The sequence below is a fragment of the Cetorhinus maximus genome, chromosome 16 (assembly GCF_964194155.1).
Source record: "Cetorhinus maximus chromosome 16, sCetMax3.hap1.1, whole genome shotgun sequence".
NCBI lineage: Eukaryota > Metazoa > Chordata > Chondrichthyes > Lamniformes > Cetorhinidae > Cetorhinus > Cetorhinus maximus.
The window spans coordinates 75,153,164-75,166,350 of NC_135894.1; the positions used below are offsets into that span (position 1 = coordinate 75,153,164).

The window sequence follows — 13,187 nt, forward strand, 5'->3', positions numbered from 1 at the left end:
GGGAGAAAACTTGAGGGAGTGTCCTAGATGGATAGGTTATTATAGTGAATATGGTGGGTGTGCTGTAGTGGGCAGAGGCCTGAGGGTGTCTTATGCGGATAGGTTGTAGTAAGTGGGAGGCACCAAGAATGGGTAGCCTGTAATGGGCAGAGGTTTAGGATTGTCTGAGGTGAAGAGGTTTGGGAATGTCAAAAATAGATATTAGGCAAAAATATGCTCATTAAACGCCTAGTTGTTAATGTTGGGGTGCAAAATGGTGAAAAAAAGGCATCAGAGGTAGTCAAAACAAAATACTTTTGTACATCTTGAAATACCTAGATGAGTGAGTTTTAAAAAAAAAAAGTCAGGGTTGTTAATTAGTTATGTTACTGGCCTTGGACATGCAGGTTTGAAATGTAGTTTTTGATGCCTGTCTCATTTTCTGTTTCATAGCGTATCTTGTCTGAATTGCATTGTTGTTGGCAATGGAGGAGTACTTCGAAACAAGACATTAGGGAAAAAAATTGACTCCTATGATGTTGTTATAAGGTATTCCATTTTTTTGCTAAACCTTGTTATATGAAACATTTTATCTGGTATAACTAACACCAGAGTATTCTTGAGCTCCTTGAGAACATTTATCAATTTAAAACAAAGAATGTCACTAGATGTTGAATTTTTTTTCCAAGTACTTAGCAATTGCTGCAATTCTCCCTTCTCCCCAATCCACATAAATTTGTTATGGCAAGTTGTCAAACAACAGATTACATCTTTGCAGATTTGTGTAACTGCACTCTAATTGTATTGCATGTTTTTGATAGCATTTGGAAATCAAGTCCCTTGTTTCAATTTCCAAAAACTTTACCCGGTTAGTAATGGAATAGAACGACCTAAAGAGGAATTTGCAAAGTGACATTACAGCCTTGGTTCAAACATGGACAAAAGAGTTGAACTCCCGAGGTGAGGTGAGAGTGACTGCCCTTGACATCAAGGCAGTATTTGACCGAGTGTGGCGTCAAGGAGCCCTAACAAAACTGGAGTCAATGGGAATCGGGGAAAATTCTGCACTGGTTGGAGTCATACCTAGCACAAAGGAAGATGGTTGTGGTTGTTTGAGGTCAGTCATCTCAACTCCAGGACATCACTGCAGGAATTCCTCAGGGTAGTGTTCTCAGCCCAACCATCTTTAGCTGCTTCATCAATGACCTTCCTTCCATCATAAGGTCAGAAGTGGGGATGTTCGCTGACGATTGCACAATGTTTAGCACCATTCGCAACTCCTCAGATACTGAAGCAGTCCATGTCCAAATGCAGCAAGACCAGGACAACATCCAGACTTGGGCTGAGAAGTGGCAAGTAACATTTGTGCCACACAAGTGCCAGGCAATGACCATCTCCAACAAAAGAGAACCTGACCATCGCCCTGTGATATTCAAAGGCATTACCATCACTGAATCCCCCACTATCAACACCCTGGGGTTACCATTGACCAGAAACTGAACTGGACTAGCCATATAAAAACTGTGGCTACAAGAGCAGGTCAGAGGCTAGGAATTCTGTGGCTGGTAACACATCCCCTGACTCCCCAAAGCCTGTCCACCATCTACAAGGCACAAGTCAGGTGTGTGATGGAATACTCCCCACTTGCCTGGATGAATGCAGCTCCCACAACACTCGAGAAGCTTGACAGTGACCAGTCCGCTTGATTGGCACCACATCCACAAACATTCACTCCCTCCAACACCGACACACAGTAGCAGCAGTGTGTACCATCTACAAGATGAATTGCAGGAATTCACCAAGGCTCCTTCGACAACACCTTCCAAACCCACGACCACTAGCATCTAGAAGGACAAGGGCAGCAGATAGATGGGAACACCACCACCTGATGTTCTCCTCCAAGCCACTCACCATCCTGACTTGGAAATACATCGCCGTTCCTTCACTGTCACTGGGTCAAAATCCTGGAACTCCCTTGCTAACAGCACTGTCGGTGTTCTTACACCACATGGACTGCAGTGGTTCAGGAAGGCAGCTCACCACCACCTTCTAAGGCCAACTAGGGATGGGCAATAAATGCTGGCCCAGCCAGCGAAGCCCACATTCGTGAATGAATTTTTAAAAATGACAGCCGGCATGAAAGGGGAGACTAAAAGTACAGTCAAAAAGATCTTAGACTTTCAAAGCGGTGGGCTAGATTAGCTCCAAAGAACACTCTGAAGTATATTTTGGAACAAATGGCTGGATAGGATAAAGTGGAGAAAGTATGTAAAAGGATTTGGAAATAAGGAAAGGGGTCTTCAAATGTATTCTCTGAAGCTCTGGGGACCTGTGGAGCTTGACCGGGATGGTTGATTGGTGCGTGGAAGGGGTCTTGGGGCACAGAGTTCTGCATTTGCTAAGGTTTGTGAAGGATGGAGCTGGAGGGGGGATGCCCGAAAATACATAATTGGCAAAATCAGTTGTCACTGATGAAAACAGATTAGGGTTTCAGTATCGGATTGGAAGGGGCAGGATGGAAGCAAGTATGTCTCATTTGAAGAAGGTGATGGCAGTCTTGGCAACACGACAGGTGTGGGGTTTAAAAAAAAAACTCAGCTACAAATTGAGCAGAACATCATGGTTGTGTCCCGCCAGATTTACCAGTCTGAGAGGTTTGTGCAGTGAGACAGTGTTTGCAGGGACTTTTAAAGATTGGGAGAAAAGCATTTAAATGAAGTGGTTTGAGAATAGAATTTTAGATAGCAGGGCTGCTGGCGGAATGGTGAGGCAATTAGAGCATGGAAGCAATAGTCCAGACAGAAGAACTGAGGAACTTTGCTTTTGTCAGTACTGAAGCGGGAAGAAATTGCTTTTAGGACCTGATATAAAACACGGAATTAGAATAGTGCAACACTATTAGACCATTTTGGTACTAGGGTAGAGGTTGAAACCTGATTGGAGGGTATCAAACATGGAGTTCGGGGCAAGATGGGCATGGATTTGGAAGGCAACAGTGCATTTAAAGACTGTTTAGAGAAAGGGAGGTTGGTTTTGGGGTGATAGTTTGCAAGGACTGAGGGGTTAAGGGTAGGTTTTTTTTAAGAGAGGTGATGACAGCAGATTTGATGGAGAGGGAGACATTACCTGAGGAGTGAGAACTGTTAACCATATTAGCTAACATGGAAGCCAGGAGGGAAGTTGGATAGTCAGTAGTTTAGTGGGAATAGGGTTGAGAGAGAGTATCATGGGCAAGAATAGCTCTGAGAGGGCACAAGGGGAGATGGGAGGAAGCTAGAGAAAGATATTAGGATGGTGGGGAGCCTTAAAGGAAGTTTGGCTTGGTGAGCTGGGGGAAGGGAGGGAAATGACAGAGCCAGCTAATAGTCTCAATCTTCAGGCAAAAAAAAATTGTAAGAATTCACCATTCTGATGGTGTGACATTGGGATTGTTCTAGTTAATTTTTATTTTAATTAAAATTGTGCACCATACACAGTGGTACCACAATGCCAGTACTACTTAGTGAAAAATCTTCAGTTTGTTTTCAGGCTAATAGAATGGGAAGAATTTTAGTCAGAAAGTTCAAGGTGACTTAAAGGTGGAAGCAATGTTCTTTGAATAGTTTATGATACTGTTTCAATTTACCTCACTGCTCCCTTTCTAATTCCTTTTAAGATTAAATACTGGCCCTGTGATTGGATACGAAGATGATGTTGGGAACAAAACAACATTTAGGTTCTGTTACCCAGAATCTGTCTTTTCCGACCCCAGACAGTATGATGCCGACACAACATTGGTTTTTGTTCCCTTTAAGGCAATAGACTTACGATGGTTGAATGAGGTGCTCTTAAAGCACAGAGTGGTGAGTTTGCTGAAATTGTTTATTTTTAAAAAAACATTCCTCCAAACACCCACCCTTGACCCCTCTATGCTTGCAAACTATTGTCGCATCTCTGGCCTTCCATTCCCCTCTAGTCCTTGAATGTACAGTTGCTTCTAAAATCCATGCCCATTTCTCTCATTAGTCCAAGTTTCCATCCCTGCCACAAAACTAAATGGCCCCAAAGACACTAATAACATTTGTGACTGTGGTGCACTCTACCTCCCATCTTTCTCGCTCTCTCTACAGACTTTGACAATTGACTGTGCAATCCCCCTACAATACCATGAAGTCCCAGCTCAGGTGGACTGCCCTGGCTTTGTTCTAATCTTGTTTATCAAGATTTTTCAGCAATGGCTTCCCTTCCTGGCTGTCCACCTTTACATCTGGAGTCCCACAAGAATGGCCTCTCTCCCCTTATCAAAATGCCTCTGTTTGGTGACATCATCCAAAGACATGGGGTTAGGTTCTACTTGTACACTGATAGCATCGAGCCCTAGCTTTTCATCAACTCTCTTGACCCATCCACTGCCTTTGTGTTGTCAGACTACTTGTATAACATCCAGTCCTGGATGAGCTATAGTTTCCTCTAATGAAGCGTTGAGAAAATCAAAGTCATTGTCTTGAGTCTCCTTGACACAAACTCTGTTCGGCTACCACTGATTCCACCTGGCTAAGGGTGGAAACCTGATGGAGGGTTTCAATCATGGAGTTCTGGGAAAGATGGGCATTGATTTGAAAGGTAACAATACATTTAAAGATTTTGTAGAGGAAAGGCCACTATGTCAGACTGAACCAAACTGTTTACCAACTTGGTATTAAATTTGACTCTGAGCTAAGTTTCAATCCTGTATCCTCCCCTTAAAAAAAAAAGTCTAGTTCCGCCCTCAACAGTGCTTTTGCCTACACTCACCTGCTGCTGAAATCCACATCTATGCCTTTGTCACCTTCAGACTTGGCTCTTCCAAAATTCTTTTCGCTGGTCCCCCACTGTCTATAAACTTCAGCCAATCCAAAACTCTGCTGCCTGTATCCCATCCCATCCTCCCATCACCCGTGTGCTCACTGGCCATTATTGATTACTTGCAGGGCGGGTATGACTCCAAGGGCAAAATTTCATTACTAGCCAATCACAACTTCAGTAACAAAACAGCTATTTGGTGAAGGCGTCCAGAGTGGTCCAGAATGCTCTTCTGAACCTACCTTTGAGATCAGTTGTTGAAAACGGGCTTTGAAGAGAATAAATGAAGCTGACTTCTCCTGTGGATGTTATAGAATCCACTGGGTGCAGACTGACTATGCCACTTATTCAGGTAGATGTCAAGAAAGCTGGATAGTATAGATTTAACTGCAATTATAATGTGTTTTCAAGACTGCAACCTATTTTGATTTTATTACAGTCCATGCGGGGCTTCTGGAAAAAAACACCTATGCAACTCATCTACAAAAATAGTCAAATAAGGATCTTAAAACCTTCCATAGTCCACAGAGCTGCCTTTGATTTACTAAAACTACCCACACTTGTGCCTAAGCTCAAGGTATGATGATAAATATGTTTTATTTTCCTATTTTGGTAATTTTTCTGTATAGCTTTAACTGAGACCATAGAGAGTGAAATCAGAATGAATTCACTCAAATATATTTATTTAATTGGGTAGTCTGGAGCACTGATGTATGAGTTGAAACTTCTTTAAAATTCCATTATTTCCCATTTGACAAGTTCTGGATTAATATTCACAAGAAAGGAGGAAACATTAGTCAAGACACTAGGAGCTGTGCAGGAATCGTCTAGTATGATTTGTTTCCTAATGTTATTACTTGCAAACTTCTTGTGGGACATACCTGACCCTACCTGCTTGGAAGCTTTATATACCTTAGACTGGAAAATTGCAGGTGGCAACTCTCCACAACTTCATTGTCAAGATGCGGTGTTTTGATGTACTGCACAAAACAACAAACAAAACAATTGTTATCCAACATCTTTTCCCATCCAAGTACTTTTCCCCGCCTGCATTGATGGTTCCATCTGGTTTCCATTTAATGGTGGAAAAGCGAAGGAGGGAGCATCAACTGATAAAGAGCACCAGTGAGGAGAAACAAATGGGGATGGACCCATGGATTTTACATCTTACTAGGGCTGCATACAGAGCTTATTAATCAGCAGGTACTCTTTATGCAGTGCTTTGAGAGATTGCCAAGCGACAAGCAGAAGGTTTTATGAATTCGAGAAGGTTTTATGAACCTCCAGAACAGTTGGCAACTCCAGAGTGTCCTGCTCCTAAGGAGGAGACTCTTACTTCTTACTTCCGATCTACAGAGTTTAAAGCATTAACTTCTTAGAGTTCTTTGATGACAGGCTTTATGCTCTTCATTGCCAAGCAGTGTCTACCAAACTACAAATCCCTGATCATTTAGAAAAGGCAGCTAGAAATAGGAGAATGGTATGAGGAGAGGAGAGACGAGATGGATGACAACTTGAACTCTCAGGATGAGGACCCAACACGGCGCCCCCCCTGCCAATTGGCTGCTTGAGAGGGCTATTGAAGAGGTAGGAAGAGAGGCAGTAGCAGAGCCATCTAATAATGCAGCAGAATAGGCCAGCTTAGTCAGTATCAATGATACTGAGCCACTCCGGTGATGGACCTTGAAGTCTCCCACCCAGAATACGTTCTGTACCCTTGCTGCCCTCAGTGGTGCTTCTCAGTGGAAGAGCACTGATTCATCAGCTGATGGAGAAAAGTAGGTTATAATCAGCAGGAGGCTTCCTTTCCCATGAGACTTTATGGGGTCTGGAATAAATGTTGAGGCCTTCCAGGGCCACGCCCTCCCAATGAATACCACACTGCCCCCACGTCTGGTGGGTCTATCTTGCCCATTGGACAAGACATACCCAGAGATGGTAATGAAGAAGTCTGGGACCTTGACTGAAAGGTTTAATTCTGTGAATATGGTTATTTCAAGCTGTTGCTTGACGAGTCTGTGAGGCTAGGCAACCCCATAATTTTGGTATGAGTCCCCAGAAGTTAGTGAGAAGGACTTTGCAGGGACCTGCTTGTGGATGTATGACTTACTGCTAAGGATAGAGACACCGACATTGGTAATGAGGCCTGGGGGATTTGACCTAGAACATAGGGGTGAGTGGAATGTAGAGGAGCTTATCGGAGTGCCATTAGAGGCTGCAGCATTGCTTTCATTTAAAGTCTGTTCAGTCAATCTTTTTCACACAAGTCTGTTCAGCCATGCATCAACAGAGGCCACTTGTCCTTCCGCCACATTTTCCCTTCTCTGTTGACAAGGATGCAGAGTTGCTTTCAGTACTATTGGCTAACTGGTTTCCATTCTTCTAAAGTAGTTGTGCACCTGTAGAAGACATAAATGACCTTTTGAAACTTGGGATGAAAGAGTAGTACCTCCTCTTGTGATTTCCACCCATTGGAAGAGCTGCTTCAACATTCAAGTAGTACAGGTCTACTATTGTACACATTGTACTTTTGACTGATAACCTGCACTGATGTCAGTAGCCCAATGGCCATCTATCCATTATTCTTGCTCATTCAAATAGTTGTGTCACCCACAAATGGGTGCTGGTCATCTATTGTGCCAGAAACCTGCTCCTCCTTCGACTGGAATTGGACAAGTTGTGGAAATCCAAGACAGCCAGTGAGAAATCTGTGATCAGTGCTGTTTGTAACTCTTAAGGCTGAGTTGATGGTAACGTGACTGCTGCTGCGGGCAGCGCAAACCAAAAAAAAACACCGAATGGAAGGAAAACAACAAGTGACATGCTTAAAAGAAAAAGTTTTATTGCACAAAGTTAAATTATTCAAGTCAAAAAGAAAGCCTCACTAATTTGATAACCTGGCGAATAACTTGTGGGTTTGCTAGTGCTTGTTTTGTGCAGGTACTCTGCAAATCGTAAGCTGCACTCTGCAAATCAGCAGTGGTACCAATTTATTTATGAATTTCTAGTGTCAAATGGGGTCATAGCTTGGCCTCAATGTTTTAACTTTTTTCTCTGAATTTGGACATCCAGCGCTGAGTATACTGATCCTATCTTTCTGATTCTGTAGGCTGTTCTGGGGACCAGCCCCCGACTGCACAAGTGTAGAATTGGCATTCTGTTTTCCTCTCTAGTTGGCACTGATGTTTGAATCTTTTTTGTCACTTGACAGGGATTCATATAATCAAATTAGCACTTTATTAAGAACCGGTCAAGGACTTTGTTTCCAGTCATCTGACCTTTTCCATGGATAAGAGCAACTAAAAACTGCTTGCTGGAGAAGTGAAGATTTTTATTGTTCTAAGCCTAAACTTTTTCCAAAACAGACAAACTAGAGTTCAGAAATATTGTTTGGTTTTTATTTTATAGAGCCTTTCACTTGACTTCTCCTAATTCATAACAGGAGGAGCAGTCACCTCATTGAAGGAAACAGTGTCTAATCATTTAGCTGTGCAAAGTACATGTACCTCCTAAGTATGTCATTTAACTAGTCCCCCTTAGCTCCCAAGATAAAGTACAATTACTTTATTGGTAATCCCTCTAAATTTAATTAAAAGTATAAAAATCAGGTATATAGAGAACAGATTCCAGCTGGATCAACTGGTCCCAGTAACGATGACCAAGGATTGATATTGGATCCACACAGAGTTGTCGATCAGAAAATCAGATTGACCCTTTCGATGACATTTATTGTGTATAAACATTCTTTTGTGGGAAGTTGTGTTGATTATAAGGAATATTTGGCAGAATATTGAAATAGAGATCTTTTAATCTGTGTAACGATGGTTCAATTTTATCTCTTGATATAAGTATTAAAATGTGTCTTTATGGATTATGCATTTTTAAGATTCTGCACTTTTAGTAATGACTGGATAAAGCATTATTTATAAAGGGTCTTGCAGCATCTGTTAGTTGTGCTCAAATATTTATTTCTTTTCCCTTGGCTTTGATGCCTTTGCAATTACACTTACATTTGACTTGTTGTTTCTGACAGCCGCCTCAATATCCAACAACTGGAATTATTGCAGTATCTATGGCACTTACTATGTGTGATAACGTTCACGTAGCTGGATTTAAATATGATGTATATAATCCTAATAGCACTTTGCATTATTATGGCACTGATACCATGTCAGCCATGAGCAAGGTAAGTCACTGAATCAAATCCAAGTTCTGTATATTTATTGGAAAGTAATTTAAACTGTAGGACTTACATATAGATTTTCTCATTCAAGGAAGATAACAGGAAAATAGAGTATTTTCTATTTTTGTAACTTGCAACAGCTCCAAAAACTCCAGGGACTAGTGAATATTGTTGGCTGTGAATTAATTTTGGTGAGAGCTGGTACTTGCCTTCAGTCAGGGATTCCTTTGCCCACACAAGCACCTTCTTTCGTAGAATTCTAAAAACTCCGGCTTTTAAACCCCTTCCATTTAATACACACATTCGTATTCCAATAACTCCTTCCTGGTACCAATTTATTTTATTGCAGTCACTTCCCTTCCAGTTTGTTATCTTGTTTTCTTTACCAAAATATCGTAATACATGGAAAGAAAATGCCTTATCACATCTTACAGAAACCGTTCGTTTTGTGTACAATGATTTGCTGTGAACACAGTGACACTTGTCATATACGCATGCATTTTTCACACAGCAGCATCTGGAAGCAATGAAGTGAGTGACCAGTTAGTTGCTTTTGGTGATGGTGGAGAGAGAATCAAATCCTGGGAGAATATTGGGATCATAATCATCAACCTGGACTAGTGGAACCACCAACAATGCAACTTCCCTTGTCTGGAATGTCATCCTTGATTATAAGTGGAGCATGCAGCCACAACTTTCTGAGCTAGAAACAAGAGTGATACCAATTTATCCAAGCTGTTATGATTTAGTTGCTCTCCAGATTACTAGTACATGGTTATTAATTTAATTTTGACTATACATGAAATAATCCGAGAGCTAGAATGCTTAAGAGTGGACAGTAAATCCCTTATGCTACTGCTCAATGTATTGATTACAGTCAAAAGACATTTTACTTCTACTCTTTCCATATGGTAGAAAATGAAACCTCTTGACAGGTTGTACATAATAGGCTGCAAATTACAAATTAGGTTCATTAAGAAGCAACTGCAATACAACAAATTTCACTAGATTACAGAAATATACATGCATCAGGATTTTCTACCTTCCCTCTGCCAATTTCTAAATTGGGGTAGAAAATGAGATTGGCATAGGCTTCACTGCATCACTGTCTATTTTGACACCTGCTGGAGTTTTCGCCACTCGGCCCCTCGGGCCTGCTCCGCCGTTTAATGAGATAATGGCTGATCTGATTGTAACCTCAGCTCCACAATACATTATAGAAGGTATTTTCAATCATTTGACCCTCAGCGACACTGTGCCCATCATTGATCTGGCGGCAAAGAGATGAATCTACGTAGAATTTAGAGCACCGACATGGATTACCCGATCCAACAGTTCTATGCTGGTGTTTATGATCTACTTAAAGCTCCACCTATCTTACTTCATCTCACCACACAGCCATCTATTTCTTTCTCCCCTGTACTTAACAAGCTTCCCCTTTAAATGTGTCTGTCCTATTCACCTGAACCAGTCCATGTGGTAATGAGTTCTACATTTTCACCACTCTCTGATTTATTAGTGACTATCTTATATTTATGGCCCCTAGTTTTGGACACCCCCACATTAATCCAGAAACTCATGGTGCCAAACTCAAAAGGGTTTATAAAAGATTTACTGGTACAACTGTAAAAATTCAAGACTTGCTGCAAAAAATCTTTGCCCCCACTACCAGCAGACAGAGGCTGCCAAAAATATTTAAATTCCTGAGGCTTGAGGAATGAGTCAAGGGTGCATCTTTGTGGTGGGTGGGAGTTCTGCCACATTGAAGATGAGGCCCAGTTCTGCAAAAAGCAAAAGACCTGCGCCACAGTTTTTACTCCAAAATGTTTTAAGTCCCTCAGACAGTTAATTTGAACTATTTAGATTTGAAATTGAGTACTTTTCCTGCAACCCTTCCTTGTAAATGGTTAATGAAACAAAAATATACTTAAAAACTGAAATCATTCATGCTCCGCGTAGCCTCAGAAAGGAGAGTTAAAAAAAATTGTGCCATAAATAGCCTCCTCTATCCCTGACCTCAGTAGTTTTCCTGCTCAGGACAAAATTAAAATAACAGTTAGGACGTCTGCATATTTGAAGAAAGACACCAACAGCTTTGCTGTTTGCTGCATAGAAGAGCATGTGAAGAAACATAGAAACACAGAAAGAAGGAGCAAGAGTTAGTCATTTGGCCCTTTGAGCCTGCTCCATCATTCAATATGATCACCGCTGATCCTCTATTTCAACGCCATACTCCAGCTGTCTCCCCGTACTCCTTGATGCCTTTAGAGTCTTGAAGTCTTCCTATTTCTTTCTTTAACATATTCAGTGACTTGGCCCACACAGCCTTTTGTGGTAGAGAATTCCACAGGTTCACCACCCACTGAGTGAAGAAGTTTTTCCTCACCTCAGTCCTAACTAGCCTACCTGTATCCTGAGACTGTGACCCCCGTACCCCCGCCCCCACCACCCCCCCCCCCCCCGCCCCCCAGCCAGAGGAAACATCATCCCTGCATCCAGTCTGCCCAGCCCCATTAGAACTTTATAGGTTTTAATGAGATCCCCTCTCATTCTTCTAAACTCCAGTGAATACAGGCCTAGTCGGCCCAATCTCTCCTCATAACGACAATCCTGCCATCCCAGGAATCAGTGTGGTGAACCTTCGCTGCACTCCCTTTGTCAAGTATATCCTTTCTTAGGTAAGGAGACCAAAACTGCACATAGTACTCCAGGTGTGGTCTCACCAAGGCCCGGTACAGCTGCAATAAGACATCCTTGCTCCTGTAGTCAAGTCATCTCGCAATGAAAGACAACATACCATTTGCCTTCTTAACCGCTTGCTGCACCTGCATGCTTGCTTTCAGTGATTGGTGTACAAAGACACCCAGATCCCTTTGTACATCAACATCTCCCAATCTATCACCATTTAAATAATACTCTGCCATTCTGTTTTTCCTATCGAAGTAGATAACTTCACACTTACCTACGTTATACTGCATCTGTCATGTACTTGCCCAATCACTCAACTTGTTTAAATTGCCTTGAAGCCTCTTAACATCCTCCTTATCACTCACAGTCCCACCAAGTTTCATATCGTCAGCAAACTTGGAAATATTACATTTGGCTCCCTCATCATTGATATATATTGTGAACAGCTAGGGCCCATGCACTGGTCCCTGTGGTACCCCATTAGCCACTCCGAAAAAGACCCGTTTATTCCTACTCTCTGTTAACCAATTCTCAATCCATGCCAATATATCACCCCCAATCCCATGTGCTTTAATTTTGCACACTAGCGTCTTATGTGAGACTTTATCAAAAGCTTTTTGAAAATCCAAGTAGACCACATCTACTGGTTCACTTATCTATTCTGCTAGTTACATCCTCAAAAAACTCCAGTAGGTTTGTCAAACATGATTTCCTTTTCATAAATCCATGTTGACTTTCTCTAATCCAGTTGATATTTTGCAAGTGTCCTGTTGTCACATCCTTTATAATAGACTCTAGCATTTTCTTTACTACTGATGTTAGGTTAGCCAGTCTGTAATTCCCTGTTTTCTCCCCCCCCTCCTTTTTTAAATGGTGCAGTTACATTTGCCACCCTCCAATGTGCTGGGACTGATCCAGAATCTCAAATTTTGGAAGATGACAACCAATGCGTCCAGTATTTCCTTGGCCACCTCCTTTAGTACCCAGGGATGTAGATTATCAGGCCCTGGGGATTTATCGGCTTTCAGTCCGATTAATTTCTCCAGCACTATTGTTTTAGTAATAGTAATTTCCTTCAATTCCTCCTTCCCGCTAGATCCTTGGTTCCCTAGTATTTCTGGGAAGTTATTTGCGTCTTCCTTGGTGAAGAAAGAACTAAAGTAGTTGTTTAATTGCTCTGCCAGTTCCTTGTTCTCTTTTATAAATTCTCCTGTTTCAGACTGTAAGGGACCTAGATTTGTCTTCACTAATCTTTTTCTTTTTACATACTTATAGAAGCTTTTACAGTCCACTTTTATGTTCCTTGCAAGTTTACTCTCATACTCTATTTTTCCCCTCTTAATCAATCTCTTGGCCCTCCTTTGCTGACTTCTGAACTGCTCCTAATCCTCAGGCTTGCTACTTTTTCTAGCAACTTTATATGACCCCTCCTTGGGTCTGATACTATCCTTGATTTGTTTTGTTAGCCATGGTCGGGCTGCTTTTCTTGTTGTGTTTTTGCATCAGAAAAGAATGT

General features: G+C 41.7%; 1 protein-coding gene across 10 annotated transcripts in view; it reads left to right on the plus strand.

The window, feature by feature from the left end:
• LOC144691723 (type 2 lactosamine alpha-2,3-sialyltransferase-like) overlaps positions 1-13,187 on the plus strand; it is a 127,758-nt gene that overhangs the window by 101,393 nt on the left and 13,178 nt on the right. For 9 of the 10 annotated variants that reach the window (XM_078560116.1, XM_078560117.1, XM_078560113.1 and 6 more), the window contains 4 exons: positions 433-528; positions 3,635-3,821; positions 5,240-5,377; positions 8,834-8,986. In XM_078560116.1, coding sequence (XP_078416242.1) covers positions 433-528; positions 3,635-3,821; positions 5,240-5,377; positions 8,834-8,986 — 574 coding nt within the window. The remainder of the gene's footprint in view (positions 1-432; positions 529-3,634; positions 3,822-5,239; positions 5,378-8,833; positions 8,987-13,187) is intronic. The other variant, XM_078560118.1, reaches the window with a different exon arrangement.